Here is an 18967-nt window from a genome sequence, read left to right as displayed (position 1 = left end):
GTGGGCAGACATTGAAGCACGGAAGTCCCACCTGAACACAAGCAAGACCTAAGTGACCGCACACTGAACCAGGTGGCCCAGAGAGGGTGCAGTCTCCTCTCACCGACAATACTCAAGAACAGACTGGACGCTGCCCCCCCCGTGTCACTGTCCCCCCTCAGTTACTGCCCCACACAGCCATTGCCCCCCCCCTCAGTCATTGCCCCCGCTCAGTCACTGCCTCCCCGCCCCCCGGGTCACTGTCCCCCCTCAGTCACTGCCCCCGTCACTGCCCCACACAGCCGTTGCCCCCCCTCAGTCATTGCCCCCCCCCCTCGTGTCACTGCCCCCCCTCAGTCATTGCCCCCGCTCAGTCACTGCCCCCCCGCCCCCCGGGTCACTGTCCCCCCTCAGTCACTGCCCCCGTCACTGCCCCACACAGCCGTTGCCCCCCCTCAGTCATTGCCCCCCCCCCTCGTGTCACTGTCCCCCCTCAGTCACTGCCCCACACAGCCATTGCCCCCCCTCAGTCATTGCCCCCGCTCAGTCACTGCCCCCCCCCCCCCGTGTCACTGTCCCCCCTCAGTCACTGCCCTCCCCGTCACTGCCCCCCCTCAGTCACTGCCCCACACAGCCATTGCCCCCCCTCAGTCATTGCCCCCCCTCAGTCACTGCCCCCCCTCAGTCACTGCCCCCCCCCCCGTGTCACTGCCCCCCCTCAGTCACTGTCCCCCCTCAGTCACTGTCCCCCCTCAGTCACTGCCCTCCCCGTCACTGGCCCGCCTCAGTCATTGCCCCCCCCCCGTGTCACTGTCCCCCCTCAGTCACTGCCCCCCCTCAGTCACTGCCCTCCCCGTCACTGGCCCGCCTCAGTCATTGCCCCCCCCCGTGTCACTGTCCCCCCTCAGTCACTGCCCCCCCTCAGTCACTGTCCCCCCTCAGTCACTGCCCTCCCCGTCACTGGCCCGCCTCAGTCATTGCCACCCCCCGTGTCACTGTCCCCCCCCAGTCACTGCCCCCCCTCGGTAGCGCCGGCGCGCGGCGGCAGCACCAGCAGCATGACGTCACCCCCGCGCGCAGGGCGCGTGCGCGGCGATGCGGCGCGCGGCCGGGCCGCCCCCCCGCGGCGGCGGCGGGGGCCGTACCCACAATGCCGCGCGGCGCCGCCCGCCCCGCGCCGCCATGGAGGCGGCGGGCGCATCTCCCGCTCCCGGCCCCGCGCCCGCCCGGCCCCGGCCCCGGCCCCGCTCCCGCTGAGCCCCGCGCGCCCCTCGGGAGGCAGCATGAGCGGCGGCGGCCCCTCGGCACCCGGCCGCTTCGCCGACTACTTCGTCATCTGCGGGCTGGACACCGAGACCGGGCTGGAGCCGGACGAGCTCTCCGGTGAGTGGCCGCGGCCGGCGCTGCTCGGTGCGGTACCGGTGGCGGGGCCCGGCCGTGCCGCTGCCCCGGGACGTGCGTGGGAGCCGGGACAGCCGTGCCCGCCCGCCGGGCGCTGTGCTGCTGCCCCGGGCGTGCGGGCGCGCCCGGCTGTGCCCGCCGGAGCGCCCGCTGTGCCCGGCGGTGCCGGTGCGAGTGACCGAGCGGAGCGCAAGGCACTGCGGGGCTCGGGGTCCGCGGCCGCCTCGCTTCAGCCCAGCCCGGCTCAGCCCAGCCCGGCTCAGCCCCGGTAGCACATCCCGAGCGCTCCGCTGAGCCCCGCCGCGGGTGTCCGCGTATAGACGGGCATTCCGGACCCACAAGGCATCTTAATAGTTCGGGTTTTGGAGACTGTTTGCATGTTCTGTGTTACATTTTGTTGTAGCACAGGGTAAGAATTTTCTCCCAGCTGTATCCGAGAAGTCAAATTAGGAAGTGATTACTCCGCTGCTAGGCGGGAATGTTCACACCAAATTCACAGCTAAACCATATCAGTCTGTCCCACAGCACTGTGTCAAAGCAGTGTTTTTAAGGTTAAAAGTCGGTTCTGTGTTTAGCAGCACCTCCTTTCAGCTTTAGTCTCGCTGTGCTGGCCTCAGTTAAATCAGGTTGTTGCTTAGCATCTCCTACTGTTTGGAAAGACGAAGGAATGTGGTGGTGAAAACCTGACCTAACATCAGTACTGATTTTGTGTATTTGAGCTCTGAACTTGACCAGTAATACATTCTTTCCCCCCGTTTGGTTTTACTGTTTTTTATTAGCTCGCTTTTAAAAGGTGTCATGAGGGTTTTTTTACATCATTGCATTTTAATACCTTCCTTACTAAATAAATGCTTATTTCTTGTAGACTGAAATTTCTGTCATTCAAACTGACTTCTTGCATTGAACTCTCTTAAACTTTGGCTGTGATGGAAACTTTTTTGTTTGTTTAATGACTTTAAACAAATTTTCTGTCCCTTATGCCTAAAAGAACTCATGTTTGTCTAAGGTTAAAGTACCTGTAGGCTACAGTTTGAGACTTGAAGGGTCAGTACAGCATAACAGTCTGCTCCATAATGGCACTGCAAATTACAGCATCAATTTAATTTAATAAATCCAAGAGAACAAAATGTAATACAATTTTATTGAGGGATATGTGAGGTGTCACAGATTTTTTTGTTTAAATTAAATAGCAAGTGAACAAAGTTGGTAGATTGAAAATAATTAAAAATATGTTAATTTTGTTGTTGATTTACGGTATATCTATTTGTGTAACATGGTGCAAGGTACACTCAGTAATACTCCCTGTTCTTGATAGGAACGTGAATAACTCTCCTCACATAATTGAGTTTAAAACCAGCAGTGCATTACTCTGGGCTATCTGATAGTAAACTGGAAGCCGTCGGTTCCTTTTTTTTAAATAGTCTGCCAGAGTGTGCAGGTCTGAAAGCTGGAGCATGATGTTCTTTCTGTATTTGCTCTCCTGGTCAAGGACTACACCTACAGTGTGTAAAACTGTAGTGTGTGATGTATTGTAGTCTCTACTATTGCACCATCGTACTGGAACAGTGTTGGTTCTGACAAGGTGTGGATTTTGGGAGGGAATAGGTTTTCTTATTTCTGGGGGAGGCAGATTTTGTGTGTGACTTGAGGGAAGGTTTTAAAAGAATACGGGGGAACAAGGGGAAATAGGATACATTTCTGATAATGTCACAGCATATGTGATAGCTGGAATTCTGCTGCATTTTCTTGAGTTTCTTGTGTTATTAATAATGCGTGATAGTGTGACTGATAATGCCTTCAAACTGTTTCTTGGGTTATAGCCTCCTCCAGTGTCCACTGATAAAAATGGAAAGGGCCTCTGTTGATTTCAGTGGGTTTTGGATAAAGCTTTGAAACACTTTGTACTTCCTGGAAGCCTTTCTTCTTTGAATGAAAGGGTTATTGTGCACTCCCCCCCTTCTTATTTCTGTGCTGCAAAACAGATTCTGAATCCTTGTACTGTTGAAGCAATTCGCTTCATAAGTGCCCATTGTTGGGGGAGAGGTGCTGGCCCTTCAGCTGGTGGGTGCAGGGTGGGAGCGGGCTGGGATCCTTCCCCGGGCACGGCGGGTCTCTCTCTCCAGGGCTTCCCTGCGCCAGGGCTGCCGGAGCTCAGCTTGGCATGATGTCATCGCTGCCCCAGCGCCGCAGGGAGCAGCTGCCAGCGCCTCCGGGGATGCTGCCGGCAGACTTTGTTCTCGCCAGGCTAATGAAGCGGTGGTATTTCAGGTGCTCAGCTGTATTGTCGGTGATAAGCGCTTTCTGCAGACTTGGAAATGAAGCATAAGCTCCTGAATTGATGCTCAGTCTGGTATTACTTTGTTTGGAGAGTCACCTCTGATGGCGTTTTTCCTTTGTATGCTGGAAGCTTGCTGAATAGCACTGCTGCAATGCTTTTTCCTGAAAAAGTTGGCTGGCTGATGGTAAAAGCACAGAATATGTATATATGTTTGTTTTCTTTTAATGTAGTGAGAAATCTTGTATTTAGGACTTTATAGTTAGCGTGGGCTACAGATTCTTTATTGCTAGCGCTTTTTTATCCCCCGGTTCAGTTCTGGACATCCTTTCTTGTTTTGATGATTGTGTTCCCACTGGATGACCTGCTCAAGGAGATAGGAGAAATTTACTACGTGGTGGTAAACCAAAACAAACAAAAGCCCAGCACTGGATTAAAGCTTAAGCTCTAGTGTCAGCTGCTAAGCCAAACAAGAGAGGAGCTGAGGTGCATTTCTGCTTTCCAGGTGGTGTTGATATGCCAGAAGGCATAACAGAAATCTCCTAAGTGCACTGCAGAAATCTGTTACAGGTGCGTTTCCTTCACAGAGCAAATCACAGAAGGATGAGGCTGAAAGGGTCCAACCCAGGACCAGTTGCCCAGGACAATGTCCAGGTGATTTTGAGTATTGCAAAGAACAGATTCCACAGCCATTCTGGGCAACCCATGCCAGTGCTCAGTCACCCTCACAGTGAAAAGGTCTGTCCTGATGTTCAGGTGGAACCTCCTGTGTTTTGGTTTGTGCCTATTTCCTCTCATCCTGTCATGGGAAAGAACCTGTCTGTCATCTTTGATGTTGGTAAGATTCTCCCCTAGGCCTTCTCTTCTGCAGGCTAAACAGTCCCAGCTCTCTCAGCTTGTCCTCATAAGGAGATGCTCCAGTCCCTTATTTGTCTTTGTGGCCTTTTGCTGGGCCCTCTCCACCATGTCTGTGTCTGTCTTGCCCTAAGGAGGGCAGGACTGGGCGCAGCACTCCAGGTGTGGCCTCACCAATGCTGAGCAGAGGGGCAGGATCTCCTCCCTCCATCTGCTGGAGATGCGTTTGACTAATGCAGCCCAGGAGACCATTTGCCTTCCTTGGAGAAAGAGCACATTGCTGGTTGGTGGTCGTCGTGGTGACCACCAGGAGATGATGAAATACATCAACTACTAAAATATTCTGTATGTCATATATCATAATGCTGCAACATTATGATAGGATTTCTTAATTTAGACTGTATGACTGTGCCCCAGAAAGATGAGAGTGAAGCTGTGCCTCATCTTTCAGCTGGAGTTCCATATCTGTTGAGTTGGTTAGATGTGATCCACCTATCTGTTGGTGGGAAAGCTTGCACTGTATTGGAATGGTTGGAGTTTTTGTTCTGTGTTTTTTCACTAAAGGATTTTGTTTTCTTTCCCTCCTCTGTGGTGTATTAGTTTTTAACAATCACTTGTCAGTAGAGTTTGTTTATTATGGAGTGGCAAAGCAAAGGATCAACTTGCCGTTGCATGATAATATTGGTATTTGTAGTCTTTTGCTATTACAAAGTGTGGAGCTTGGATCCAAATATCTGGACACCATATTCTAATTTAAATTTTTTTGTTGCATATGACTTAGTAGTTTTTAATGTCATGTCATAAAGATTGCAATAGTTATTTCTGAAATGACAGTGTTACAAAGGAGAAATAGTCTAAAGAAAAAAGAAAGAAAAGGCCTGTAATCTATGAAGGAAAGACCAATGATTTAATAATAGGATTGTTTTTTAAAACATCTTAGTCTGGAAGACTAAGACCGGTGACCTGTGCTAAGACCTATTTTTTCTGCCTTTCTTCCCAGTCTGAACTGTTTTTTTTAAGATTTGGTCCAAAGATTAATTTATTTAGTAAATGGACTTGTTTTTCTTTGTGAGGGTCCTTATGGTACTTTAAATTGTCCCTTTTATCATGAGCTTCATCCTTAGAGGAGGGTGAAAATAGTGTTGGGTGAAGCCCATGTGTCCAGGAGATATCCTTCTGGTGGATGCCTCTGTGTGTGTAGTGGTTATGAGTAAGGCATCTATGCTGTGGCACAGTAGCCCCGTAATTAATGCTGGGGTGTGAAATTTTAAAGGAAATGGATGCCTGGTGTATGGTACTCACCTGGCTCTGCTCAAAATGTATCTGACAAACTGATATTAGAGCAAGTGTTTCTCCCCATCAGTAAGAGAGAAACATTGTTTCATCTCATGTCTCTGTCTGTAATTGAAATGTCAATCTTTTAATTTTTTTGGCTGCAGCTTTAAAATGCCATCTTATCTTCATAGGTTTCCTGCTGATAGGGAGTATTTTAACGGGATACTGTATCAATATAAACTTAAAAAAAATTGGTGTGATGAAATGGTTCAAGGCATTTGCCATGTACATAATCTGATAAAATCACTTAAGAATTTCAGAATTAGTGTAGTAGTTCCATTGTGGTAGTACATGAAGTAATGCTGTTTATTAGCAGCTGTGTTAGTTTTCAAGTTCAACACACTTAAATATTTGCAGGCTTTTATTTTGCTGCAAAGATATTTGTAAGGAGTAGCTAAAGGGAAAGAGGAGGTAGAAGAAGAGCCAGCTTAATTTAAAGTAACAGATATAGTTTTCTGACTGACATGTGACCTGTTTTGTATTTTCTTCTTTGGGTCACTTTGGAATTAAGACATGGCATTTGGGCTTGGAGCCAGATGTGATTCTTGCCGTGAAGCCCTTATGCAGTGCTGCTTTTTCCTTGGGTATACAGTGTGTGAGTAAATTTCTTTCTCTTGCCATGGTGGTAGTACCAGCACTTACTGCAGAAGTGAATTGCATTGGTGGGAGCCATTGCTTGTTTTTTCTGAAGGCTGAAGTGTTCTGTGGTTGTGTGGTTTTGGTTTTGGTGGGTTTTTTTTGTCCCTCTTCCTCTCTTTGTCCATAATGTGGATGGTATCTGTACAAGTTTCCCATAGTTTCCAGAGATGGGCCCCTTCCCTTGGGGATTCATTTTGAGACTGAAAGGGAGTGTTTTCAGTTTCTTTGCCTTCCTGAGATTGCTGACCAGGGTGGTGTTAACTCCGTGGGAGGCCTCTCAGTAGCACCAAACCTCAGACCACAGGATGTTTTCACACAGATCACTGTGAACAGGCAGCAGATAGCAACAACTTCTGGCTGGACTTACACTGGCACAAGTGAAACATTTTAATCCAGATAATATTTTATTCCACTCTTCCCTACCCCCTCTATCCTTTCCCAAGGAGCTGGAGCTGTTTGCCATGTTTGAGTGCCAAAAAGGTCTTTTGTCTCTTTGGGAACTGAGGCAGACGTGCTGGGGTAGCTGATATGTGGAATAAAGAATGGCAGAGCTGATGTAAGGGAGAAGCAGCTACACTTTGCTGAACTACATTTGGAGCCACAGTTTATGGGTGATGTTTCTGTAATGCCCATCTTGTCATTATCATGTTTGTATTTTAGGCCAAACTGAGCTGTGTGCTTTACAGAACGATGTCAACACTCACAAGACTCTTCAGTCTTTTACCCTTCAGTATTCAGTTATGGATTTGGTTTACTTGTAAGGCCTTTTGGTAAGATGTGTGGGAGGAGAAAGGTTACAGGCTCTTGAGAGTAAACTAGAGATGCTAAAACAGTGTCTAAAGAACTAAAGTTTACAAGTCTGTTTTTTAAGTCTTTTTAAAAAGTCATAGGAATGTCACCTTCATAAAGCAAAGCATACAAAGATAGGTTGATTTGGCTTTTTGTTATTTTGGGGTTTTTCATGTTGTTTTGTTTTCTTTTAGTTTATTTTGCAAGAGAGAAGCTACACAAAGAGAAGGTCTTAAGTGGACTGTATGGGAAATACAACCATTTGCAAATAATTTTTTTTCCCATAAATCTTCAAGTTATTGATCCTGTAGTTACAGAACACCACAACTGTTTATTTGCCTTTTGACTTAGTGAAGTCCTGCTTGAGTGTTCTTGGTGATGACTTCTCATACTTACCTTTTGAATTCCCTCTACCCTGCAGGGCTCATGTAGCAGAAATGGTGCACACGAAGTGACAGTGTCAGAAGCAATTACTTACTGATGCACACTGTGCAGTAATTACTCTCTCAATCTCTTGACAACCATTTCAGATTTGTGGTTTGTAGTGAAGTTTGCAGCGAACTGGAATGGTATCCCTGTGAGACTTAAGACATCTCTGCACAGAAAAATTATCCAGCATTCCTGCACAAATTGATGAACGATGAAGAGTTTACTTGGAGTGCTTCAGCTCAAGGCTTGTTTCTTAGTCTTTCAAGGAAAATGCTGCTTTGCTTATGTTTTAATGGACAAGAGACCTTTGGTTTCAAACTTTCCTGTATAAGGGTAGAGCATTGCCTTTTTATTTAGGGTTTTCTTTTGTTTTTTTTTTACTGATTGTATGATCAGTGACAGGTACAATGTGTACATCTGTATTGAGTCATTCACATATTGACACTGAAGCATTTTGAGAAACTTCATCGTGTTTCATGTGATCTGCAGACAGATAACATGGCAGTCAAAAGCAACCTATTTGTTTTCAGATATAGCAACATTTCAACATTTGAGGGAGGAAAAAGGGTTGGTTTTACAGAAACATGTTCTTTGAGCATGCCTTCAATTCACTTTGGAAAAGTTTTTTTGCAACTGTAGTTGCTGCTGTTCAGCTCTACACTTGCACTCCATTGCAGAAAAGTGTGGTCAGAGGTCTTGAGGTCACCGCAATGTACTGATCTGTGTGTTGCCTCTGTCTTCTATAAGCATAATTTTTGTGAACTTTTCTACTATTTACGTATATTACTTATTTCTCCTTAACTGGGTACTTTCAGCAAGCTCCCTTACCAACAACTGTTGCCTGATTTTCATCCCCAAGCCCAGCAATGTTCTGCTGAGCTGTCCTCAGAGTTGCATCAGGGAAGAAATAAGTCCCTTAAGTTAACAAGGTTGGTGCCAGCTGTAACCAGCAAAAGTCCCTTTCTGTCTTTTTTATATATATGTTCTGGGAGCTTGAAATGTGAAATAACTCATTCAAAAGTTTTGCTGAAAACTGGTAAAATTTCAGTTTGTCAGTATCTTGGCCATTTCTGGAGGACTGGCTGGGCCCAATGGATGTGGTTCAGTTTGGTAGATTCCAGGGAAGCACCAGGCCTTGGAGTGAGGACAGAGGTTGGTAATGCACAGCCATGGATTGGCATAGGTGCCCTGGAGCATAGCTCCTTTGGGGGCCACATTCCACAAGTTCTTTAGACTTAAATCCGTGTGAATGATCTGCAAAGCACTGACTCTGAGGGCTTTGTGATCCTGAGTTGCTTTAATGCTGCGAGGTCATCACAGGCAGTGGTTGAGCAGTGGGTGGATGTTCCATGCCTGCCTTGGAGGTATGCTCAGAATCCATGAACTGTCCATCCCTAACAGAGGAATACTAACCTAGGATGTGTTAGAAACCTTGAGAATGACTATAATTTCACAGCTAAGGCCTTATAAATACGGCCTAATCTGGGTTTCAAAAATGAAGGAATCTGGATGCATCCACTGAATGAGGTGAACTAAGTGGTGTTTTTATAATTCATTCCAAGAGTAGTCCTGAGTCTGTTGTGCTCGAGTGACAGCATGCTCTGGGAAGTACTTGTATGGTATGTATGTGTGTGTGTGTGGGTATTTGTTAGGGGTTTTTTATTTGTGTGTCTTTTTTTTTCACTTTCTGTCATATAAAGTCTTCCATAGTTAAAATTATATATAACATAATGTTTAGTTTTCCTTAAGCTCGATCAAGGAAGGGATTTAACTTGTAATTTTGATCTGTGGACCCACAAGCAATGACTTTTGTTTATCATTTTGATTAAAGAGGTGATATGCAGTTTTAAGTGGTTAACTTGGGACTGGGACTTGTTTTTTCAGGACTGAATAAAAGTACTGGACGTTTTTCTTCCTATTCTAATCAGATTTTCATGTTGAAAACATGCAGGGTTTTTTAACCAAGCATAAATCATGCCTTGTGGAGAAGAAAGGTAAGCTTGATTGCTTGGTAGGCTTACATGTAAAAGGAGTAGAGCTTAGATGGTGTGGTAGGTGAGATGATAAGGAAAGATGTAGCCAGAGCAAAGATAAACCTCAGTGTCTGTCATATCTGTTGATCAAACTGTCAGCACATCTGGTTCCTTTTCTGGTGTTAGAAATCGCTGCTATGAAGCAACTTGACTTTCTTATAGGGCTTTTTTCATTTTGTTTTGTTTTTATTCTGGAGGGAGCAGTTCTTATTAAGGCAGGTTTCTGTTTTCAAAGGTTAGGTAATAAAGTGAAGCATACTGGGCAGGACTGGAATACCAAGATGGTTGTATTGCTGATCTTTCTGTATCTTGCTGCCCTCTGTATGTTATTGAAACATGCTTGAAAGACTTTAAAATATGTCATTGCTTTTCAGTGCAAAACCTCAGTGATATCCCAAAAGAATAGAAATACTTGGTTGAAGGACTGGACAGATGCTTCAATAAGATTTGGTCCTTGTGCTTTTACACAGATGTGTTTCCATCAGAACTCTGAGCTGGAGGGCAATGGGAGCACAAAAAGTAGGGATGTTTAACTGGATGGGACATGCCAGAGTAAAAGGCGACACAAAGCGAGTCAGGAGAGTTGACTGAGATGGTCTGTGCTCAGGGTGTCCTGAAACAATCTCGTGGGATCTGTCAGTCTTAGATGGGCATGAGAACAGCTGGTTTATATATACGTGTGTGTATATATTTATATATACTTATAATGTCTCAGCTTCTGTTGTATATTGCTAGAATTGTGTTCTGTTCTGAAGGTAAGCCAGTTCTTTCCTTTCTTCTGTTGCACATATTTCAGATCTATTGTGTAATGGAAATGATGTGTTCCCTCCAGCCCTTGTGGCTGAGAATGCCTGTCAGTGTAACTTTTAGGGCTGCTTCTGTTGTTCAGTTGGAAACAGATCTAAGTATCTTTCTGTAAGTGCTGTGGCTAAAGCAGAAAAGTGATTTAGTAAGACTATTTTATTGAAAATTTCTGCCAGGCAGTCTTGATAAAATAATACGTTGTGTCCATCTGCCTTCCTCTGTTACATGTGAAGGAGTAAGAAAATTAAAAATGATGGACAAAATTGTTTAGGATGCTTTTAAAGATGCAAGCTGAGGGCTCTTTCTTGTTTATTTTTTAAAAAGCTGCTTTAGATTCTTGCTGGTTTCTTTTGCCACTTCCCTGTCCCACCTCTTCCCGCTTGCCTTGAAACAGCAGGAGAACAATAAAAACAAAAGCTTTTGGTTTCCTGACCTCACAATTGCGGAATGCAGATGGCCTCAGCTGTTTTTCTGTGGTGCTTTAAATTCATTGTTGCAGCATTTGAAACTGTTCCAGGGGGTGTGTGGCAATATGTTTTTTTTATCAACTAGATGAATGTTGAAACTTAAATGATGAATGGATATCTATTAACTCCTAGATTTTCATTTGCCATAGAGGGCTTGGAAGCAGTTATGCTATTGAAGCAATGAATAATTAAGAGAGTATTTGTATCCAGGGGAGTTTATACTAAATATCCAGTTAGTGAAATGGACTCTTGTTTTTTATTTCTGTTAACAGTGAGTTTCTTTCATGCTATGGTTTTTGAAGCATTACTATTCTTGAATTTTGGAAAGCAAAAGAAAATGGGAAAACAGCAGGAGCTTTTAAAGTCAGCAAATTAGGGGTAACTCTCTTTCCTTCTCTCCTTCGTCGAGACTACAGTAGGAAGAATTGTATTGTCTGTTGAGTGTTCAAATGTGTGTTCAAAGGAATGTCTTCTCCTGGTTTTGGGATAAGGAATTGTTATAAGCAAGTTTGGGTTCTCAGATGACAAACAGGAAAAAAATAAATTAGAGCCTTTTGTCACTGGTTTTTTATTCTCTTTGTCTTATCTCTCCTTCCTCTAAAGCAAGTCCTTCAGCCTTTACAGACCAGGAATGCCTCTCCTCCCTGTGTGCATTTCAGCTGCTGTTAAGATACACACCTGAGCGTGTTCCTCTCCCATATTTGCCGTTTCATTTTAGAAAGGCAGACACTGGACTTGCATTGCCTTCAATCTGTGGTGTCAGGGAAAGTGGAACAGTAACTTGTATGAGGAAGGTTTCAGAGGAAGTCTCAGCTGTGAAAATCAGAGGTGGTAAATCTGTTACAAATCCAGCGGGAGGGTGGTCGCTGCAGGCAGTGATTGAAACACCTGATCCCAGTTGCTTCAGCAGCAGTGCTGGGGAAAAATGAAAGTGATCCTGAAGATTTTCTCATATGGATAATTTGACCTGCTCTAACAAGTGTTAAAATCCCAATTCCAGTAACAAATTGAGTGGTCTAACCACCACTTGAGCTTGCACTCTGCCAGGTGGTCTTGCCAACAGGGGTAAGGGGGGATACAAGTGCAGGACAGAGGGTTTATGTGTTTTAGGATAAAAGGGAAGAATTATTCTTTGTGTACATTCGAGCAAGAGGTTTGCTGGAGAAGGGAGTCCTCTCTAATGAGAAATACGTGCAGCTCTTTTTAAGGAGCAAGAACTGGAAGGAAGGAAGCAAGTCATAATCTGCAAGCATTTGTCTATTGATGGAGTGGCTGTTTGCTTACAGATTTGGCAGCTGCAGCTTTTCTTGAATCCTGGTTTTTATTCCAAGAATTTGCGTTTAATGAATTTCTTACCTTCATCTGCCAAACTTTGGATGTTTGTTTCCTGCATTGTAGAAAGGTGCTCTTTTATTCTTTTTCTTTGCAGTTAATATGGTTTTGTTTTAAAAATAAACTTCGGGTAATTCATACTGTATTAATAGCTCCCTAGGTATGTATTGAAAGGACACTTTGTTATATTAGACTGAGATTCTGAAAAGTCAGAATGGTATTGCTCTCCAAAAAGCTTGGTCTAGGGCTTTTTGCTTTTTTTTCTCCTTGTACGTTTTTCTGAAGGCAACATTCAATCAACAGATTGCCATCTCATTTCACATGGAGTGTGGTCCAGGCCATACAATTTAATGACTTGTTTGATTATCCCATTTTTGCTCTTAAGACTTAAAAGTAGAATATTTGACCATTTACATTGGCAAGTGGAAATATGGTAGGTCTTACTTTTAACAGAATTCTTTTGCCTTTAATTGTAAGGTACTGACTCTTCGCCTGACTCTTGGTCCTTGCCTTGACGCATCTTAAGCACTTGGATTTACTTTCACAGTGTAACCAGGTCAACTGCTCATCATCCATCAGTTTAACTAATCAAGAAGTCCTCAAATCTCAGTGTACCTATCATCTTTTTCCCCAGTGCCCCCCTCCCTACAAATTCCTCTCATTTACTCCATAATTTCATCATTTCTAAAGTGTGGATTCCAGAAGTTTGCACACCATTTGTTTTGCCAGCCCACTGTTTTTATTTTAGACTTGGACCATGAATTTTCAAGCTCAAGGAATTTTCTGTTTGTTAAGCATAATTATTTACTGTAGTATTTGTAGCCCTATTGTGTGTACTGAGGGCGATTGCTGACCCAACTGGGATCCTACTGCTGTTTATGACATTAACTGCTGGCTTTGGATTAACCTAATTCTAAGTGTTAGTTGTATCTTTGGAAATAATTCAGACATTTTTTCCTTTGTGTTAGGCCCTTTGACAGGCATGCACTTGTATTTACTCAGTTTTCACCCAAAACCCAAGAATGAGAAAGATTATTTTCAAAATGTCCTGTGATGACCATTTTCACTGGTATGGCTTTGTGCTGTATTACAATTTTTAATTCAAAGCAGGGCAGAATTAGGCTGTTCTCTGAATAGTGTTCATAATTCATGTGCTGTTCAAATCCCCTTGTTGACTGACTTCTGACTTGTAACCAACACTTGTGAAACCCTCTGCTCTGTGGCTGTCCTTGTCAGCTCAGTCTCCAGCCCCACACCCTGCACAAGCTGGGAGCTTTCCCACCATTAGAAGATTCTTTGAACTGTGGTGTGGAAAGTGCAGAGGTAGAGGGTGAAATTTTAGGGTTTTGTAAGGTCTTTTCAATCCTAAATTCAGTTTCTGTGGTGTGCTAAGTGGTGCAGAAAAGCTGCCCTAAGTGGCTCATAGTTTCTGTTGCTGGTTCCGATTCTCATTGTTCTTAGACATTTGTTAATTACAGCAATATGACTGTTTCATGTTGAAACTGTTTTATGTTTATTTTAAGATACTCATTTTAGTGGCAGCAGGAATTGATATACAGCCTCTGTATGCTAAAGGATTCCAGTAAGTGTTTTATGTGGAAAATACAATGATAGTGTTTTAATTGCATACTATCAAGATTTTTTTATTTGAAGATGTCATGTACCAGTAAGTGTCCTTCAAGACAGAATGAATTGAATTAATAGAAGGCTGTATGACAGGAATTAAAAGAAAGAAGTTGCCTGGCAGGGGGAAAGCAGCAAACCACTTAATCAGAATCAGTTGAGCTTTCTGGATGTCTTTGTTCTGTAATTATTTTGAGCAGATCAGCAGATTTGATGAACAAATGAAGGTGACAGTGATTCTGTAAAATCAGTCCTGCACCTACCATTTAGTTTGTTTATCGGGCACTTTTTCTGGTAAGGAGGGTAGCTTCTGACTTGCTCTCTATTGTTAGGGAAAATTGAGCTTTACTCTTCACCTGAAACAGCTGCTGAAAGACTTTTCTCTAACTAGTATGCAGGGAGATGTTCCTGTATAGTTCTTAGTCTTGCATAATTTTTAGAGTTGAAACACTGCAGTCACTTTCTAAAAGTTAAAACCAAATAGTACATTGACAGCATGTACAAAAGACCATGATTCAAGTTAAAGGAGGTTTTGTTTGCAAGTGTGTTGCATCTGTGGCTGGCTATAAGCTGCCTCAGAGTATGAGGATGACTGTCAGTCATAGCTTGAAGTTACAGTGTATGAGTTAAGAAGTTTCAATACAGGTCTAGCTTTTATTTCATGACTACATGTGAAGGTTTGACAGGAAATATGTTACTACTTAGCATGGCCACATGCAGCTAATAATAGTGGTGCAGCCATAAATTGTATCCCCTGTGGTTCAGGTTGTAAACAGAACGTTGGAAAAGTTGTAATCAAAAAAGGGCGGGGAATGGAGCGAGAGGGGGATGTCTGTATTGGAAGGGATTTCACTCTGAATTTCCAGCCTTTTTAAAAAGGTCTTGTTTTCTTCTTTTGTTTTGTGGAGAATTCAAAGTTTAATTTTTTTGCTTACAGTACATCCACTGTTCAGTTGAAATTAATAATTTTTTGTATATTAAGATGAGTTGGTATGTAGGTGAAACTGTGTTTTATGACCTTACCATTTTTCTTACTACTGTGTTGAAAATGCCTCCCCCCACTTTTTTTTAACTTTTCCTGAAGAGGAATATGTAAGACAGTGGATTGTATTTTTCTCTGGGTAAACCCGGAAAGAGCTAAAATTAGACCTTCAGAGTTTGTTCTTTTTATTCCCACTCAAAGCTGAGGAAGGCTCAATACATAGTGTTCTGCAGGTTTTGAGTTGAAGAATGCTTTAGCTCATTCCAGTTGCCATAATGTTTTTTGTTTCTCTGTAAAATCTTGTAGAAAAAAGGTATCCATTGATGTGGACAGTTTCCTGCAGATACTTCCAAAGCTGTGCTGCATAGGTTGGAAACTGAGTTTTTAAGTCCTAATTCTCATCAGACCAGGACACAGACACTGCTGTCCTCTGCTCACGGGTTGAGCTGCAAGAAGAGTAACAGAGGCAAGGACATGGAGCAGCACAAAAGTGAGAGCCAGAGAAGTTGCCAGTGTACTCTGCAAATCTGCACGATGATATGGCTTATGTTCAGTACTGGGTGACTCAGTAGGGTATTAATAAAATTAGGTGTACTTGTCAGCTGAGCCAGGTCAATCTGGACTTCCTCAGAGGTTAAGTCTAGCTGGTGACTTGCCTTTTGGTAAGCAAGCTTACTGTAATAGCTTGAGTCTTTTCTACATGTCTTCCTAAATTACGTGGTGTTTTGGTTTAACCCCAGCCAGCAGCTCAGCCTGATGCAGCTGCTTGCTCGCTCCCCCCGAGTGGGATGGGGCAGAGAGTCAGAAGGGTAGAACTGAGAAAAACTTGCAGTTTGAGATAAAAATAGTGTAATAGGTGGACTAGAAGCCACCTGTGCAAGAAAGCAGAACAGGAATTCATTCCCCACTGCTTGTGGAAAAGCAGGTGCTCAGCCGTCTCCAGGACAGTGTCTGACGGTGACTTGGGAAGACAAATGCCGTCTTTCCAAACATTTTCCCCCTCCTTGCCCCTCAGCATGATGCTGTGTGATACAGAATATCCCTTTGATCAGGTGGGGTGTCCCAGCTGTGCCCCCTCCCAGTTTCTGGTGCACTCCCAACCTCCTCCCTGGCAGGGCAGTGTGAGAAGAAGAAGAGGCCTTGGCCCTGTGGAAAGGTCTGCTCGGCAATAACAGAAACATCTCTGTGTTATCAACCCTGTGTTCTGCACAGATCCAAAACAGAACTTCATACCAGCCACTGAGGAAAATGAACTCTAGCTCAGCCAAAAGCAGCTCACAGGGTAACAAATAAGGAGAGAGCAGTACAGGACTATAATGAGACTGCCTGCCTGCACAGGGTCACAGTGGGAATAGCTTGGTTTTGCCGCAGTTCAGATAAATAAAATCTTTGTAAGTCACGAGCTGCTGCACCTCTTTACTTCTTTCCCGCCCGGTGGTGGAGCCTTAGAGGGTTTGTGAAGTGTGAAAGTAGGGAGGGGAAGCGAGGGGCTTTACTAAAGCCAGATGGTGGTTACTGGTGTTGAAAAATCTATTACCTGGCATGCCAGGAGCCAGCAGGTGTCAAGCTGGACCTCGGGAGGAGGGGTGGCCTCAGCAGTTACTGGTTATTAAAACTCTGCTCAAAGTCCTGTGTTTTCTTCAGTGAACCAGTTTCAGAACCTCTGTCTGTGGTTTACTCTTTGCTTCTCTCACGTTTTGGGGGATCACCATTAACTAATTAAGCTGTTGGTGTGCCTAAACTGGGTTAGTGAAACATTAAGCTTTGTTAACCCTTTCCTTATTCTCTGTTGGTTTATTTTTAATCCACATAATTTCACTGATCCTGTTTTCGGTGGGATGCCATGGGGGGTAGTTTATTCTAATGACAAAGAAATTCTGAGATTTTCTGCTTCACTGTCACTTGTCTGCTTTGTGCAATCCCAGGGCTGCACTAAGCTGGTGTTTGTGGATTTGTGCAATGCCTACTGAAATTATGTTTCTCTTTACTTTTCTGATACTTACATTGCAAAACACAATGGGATTCTTGTTGTTTTGAAGGCCTGATGTTAGGAAGTGTGTTGGCCTGGAACGTCTTGAAGTATTTTTTTCTTCTTTTTCCTGAAATTTTGTATCTTTATGGATATCATATGTTGTATGACATTTCCTGAGAAATAATCTTATAGTTGTAGCTGTTTGATTGTTGTTTCTGCTTTAACTCCAAGGCAGCTGAAGGTTTGTAGTCTGTGAGGCAGTTTCCATCCTGATTTTTGTAGAGCTTTTCCTATGCTGTGACAAACGTCTGAGTGGTAAATGTGTAAGTAAGGATCATCAAATGTGTTTTAAAGACCTCTTTAGTCTTCAGCAGGCAATACTGTGTTCCATTAAAAAGTCCTAAAAAGACCCTTTTACATGGAACTTGTATAAAATAAAGAAATTATTTACAGAAAAATCATGTTTAAAACCCTCTCTACTGTAACTCAGATAAGTAAGGAAAGTGCTTTATAGCCATCTCTTCTGCTAGAGGAGAGGAACTTTATGAGAAGCACAATTTGAAGATAGCAGTTTTCTGATAGTTATTAAATGTGGGGATTTGTACTCACTCTGAAACTCATGGGATATATTACATCATATTTTTATTACTTTATCTTCTCTTATGTCTTAATTTTCTCAGTTGTAGAATATAACTGTCCATTTCTGCTGACGGTTTTGTCTTCTGTGTTTGTTAAACCTGCTCTTCAGTGGTTTTGATCAAAACCAATTTGATTAGTACTGAATTAATCAGCTACACCATACAGAGGCAGGTCTGGAAACCTGGAGTTATTTTTGCCTGCTGGAGATGTTCTGAAATTGGTATTTTGCTAGAGCAGAGTGTTTGTGTTTGAGGCTTCAATTTGATCATAAATTTTAAAATTTAGGGTTAATTGCTTTTTGACTCTGGATATAGGCAGATATTGTTGTAGGTTTCCCCACAGCCTCGTGGCTAGTGGTGATCACTGGCTGCATAGTGGGAGAAGAGAGGGGAGAGCCCATGCAATGGACATGCTGGTGCTCAAGTTCTCATTAGCTGTAATGGTAAGAAAGCAGGGTGTCCAGTGTCCTGGAGTTGCACAGATCACCTGGGTTGAACTTTCCAGGTGTTGTTGAGCTGTCCCTTGATGTTCCCTGTGTTGTCAGTATCCTTGAAAAATCAGCATGGCCCAGCCTGATGGTCCAGTGGTTTGTGGTGTTGGCCTCTATATCAGGGCACTCTGGCAGGAGCAGTGTCTGTGCCACGGCTGGATGGCGCCATGGATTGCAGGATGGCCTGGAAGTGTTGCCTTATCTTTCTGTCTGGACCAGGACTCAGTGGTTTGTAGAAATCAATTTCAGTACTTTCATTACATTATGGACAGACTCCAGCTCTAAAAAATATAAGTGTGTGTTGGCAAGAATCTCTTGGGAGGAGATGGTGCAAGGCTGCTTAAAATAGATAAACACCCATTCAGTGTTTGTTAGGTTTTTTTTTTAATCAGAAAGAAGAGCAATATCATGTATTTTGTAACTAATCATCTTAATGAAAAGGTTTTCAAGTCACAGATTTTCTTTTCAAAATATGCACAGCCTTGCACATCGTTGAACCCAGTGATTGTGGAGTGTGGTTTCCAAGTTTCAGAGAAAATTTGGCTGTCAGGTATATTCTCCCTTATACATATGTGGAAGGAAAAAAACCCCTGAGGAACAAAACAGCTTAGTAAATGTCTGAGGTATTTCCTCAATTATCTAAAAGCTGACATTGCATCATCTGCACAGAGGTAAATATAGACAATTGTAGGTGTGTTAAATCTCCTCACGTATTTTTAAAACCTTTTTGCAGAGGACTGTCTTTACTTGAGTCTGTGTCAATAAATAGACATGGGACATTATGTCCATTTTTCTTTCTGGGTGATTGGAAGTTTCTTTAGATGCTTATTTTCATCTTCTATGATTGTTTTTAGCTACTGTGGAAATACTGTTATCTTTTGTCTTGGACTCTGCTGTTTCACAAAATAGTTATATTTCAGTGA

The 18967-nt window shown here is 43.4% G+C and overlaps 1 protein-coding gene across 5 annotated transcripts in view; it reads left to right on the top strand.

Annotated features, from left to right (window-relative positions):
- The first annotated feature begins 1178 nt into the window (after positions 1-1178).
- Positions 1179-18967, top strand: part of DENND5A (DENN domain containing 5A) — a 67867-nt gene continuing 50078 nt past the window's right edge. For 4 of the 5 annotated variants that reach the window (XM_071558942.1, XM_071558940.1, XM_071558941.1 and 1 more), the window contains exon 1: positions 1184-1362. In XM_071558942.1, coding sequence (XP_071415043.1) covers positions 1263-1362 — 100 coding nt within the window. In that variant the 5' untranslated portion in view covers positions 1184-1262. Of the gene's footprint in view, positions 1363-18967 lie in introns of all 5 variants that reach the window. The other variant, XM_071558943.1, reaches the window with a different exon arrangement.

The sequence above is a fragment of the Pithys albifrons genome, chromosome 6 (genome assembly GCF_047495875.1).
Source record: "Pithys albifrons albifrons isolate INPA30051 chromosome 6, PitAlb_v1, whole genome shotgun sequence".
Lineage (NCBI taxonomy): Eukaryota > Metazoa > Chordata > Aves > Passeriformes > Thamnophilidae > Pithys > Pithys albifrons.
The sequence above is the reverse complement of the archived record's forward strand: the minus strand, read 5'-3'. Positions and strand labels throughout refer to the sequence as shown.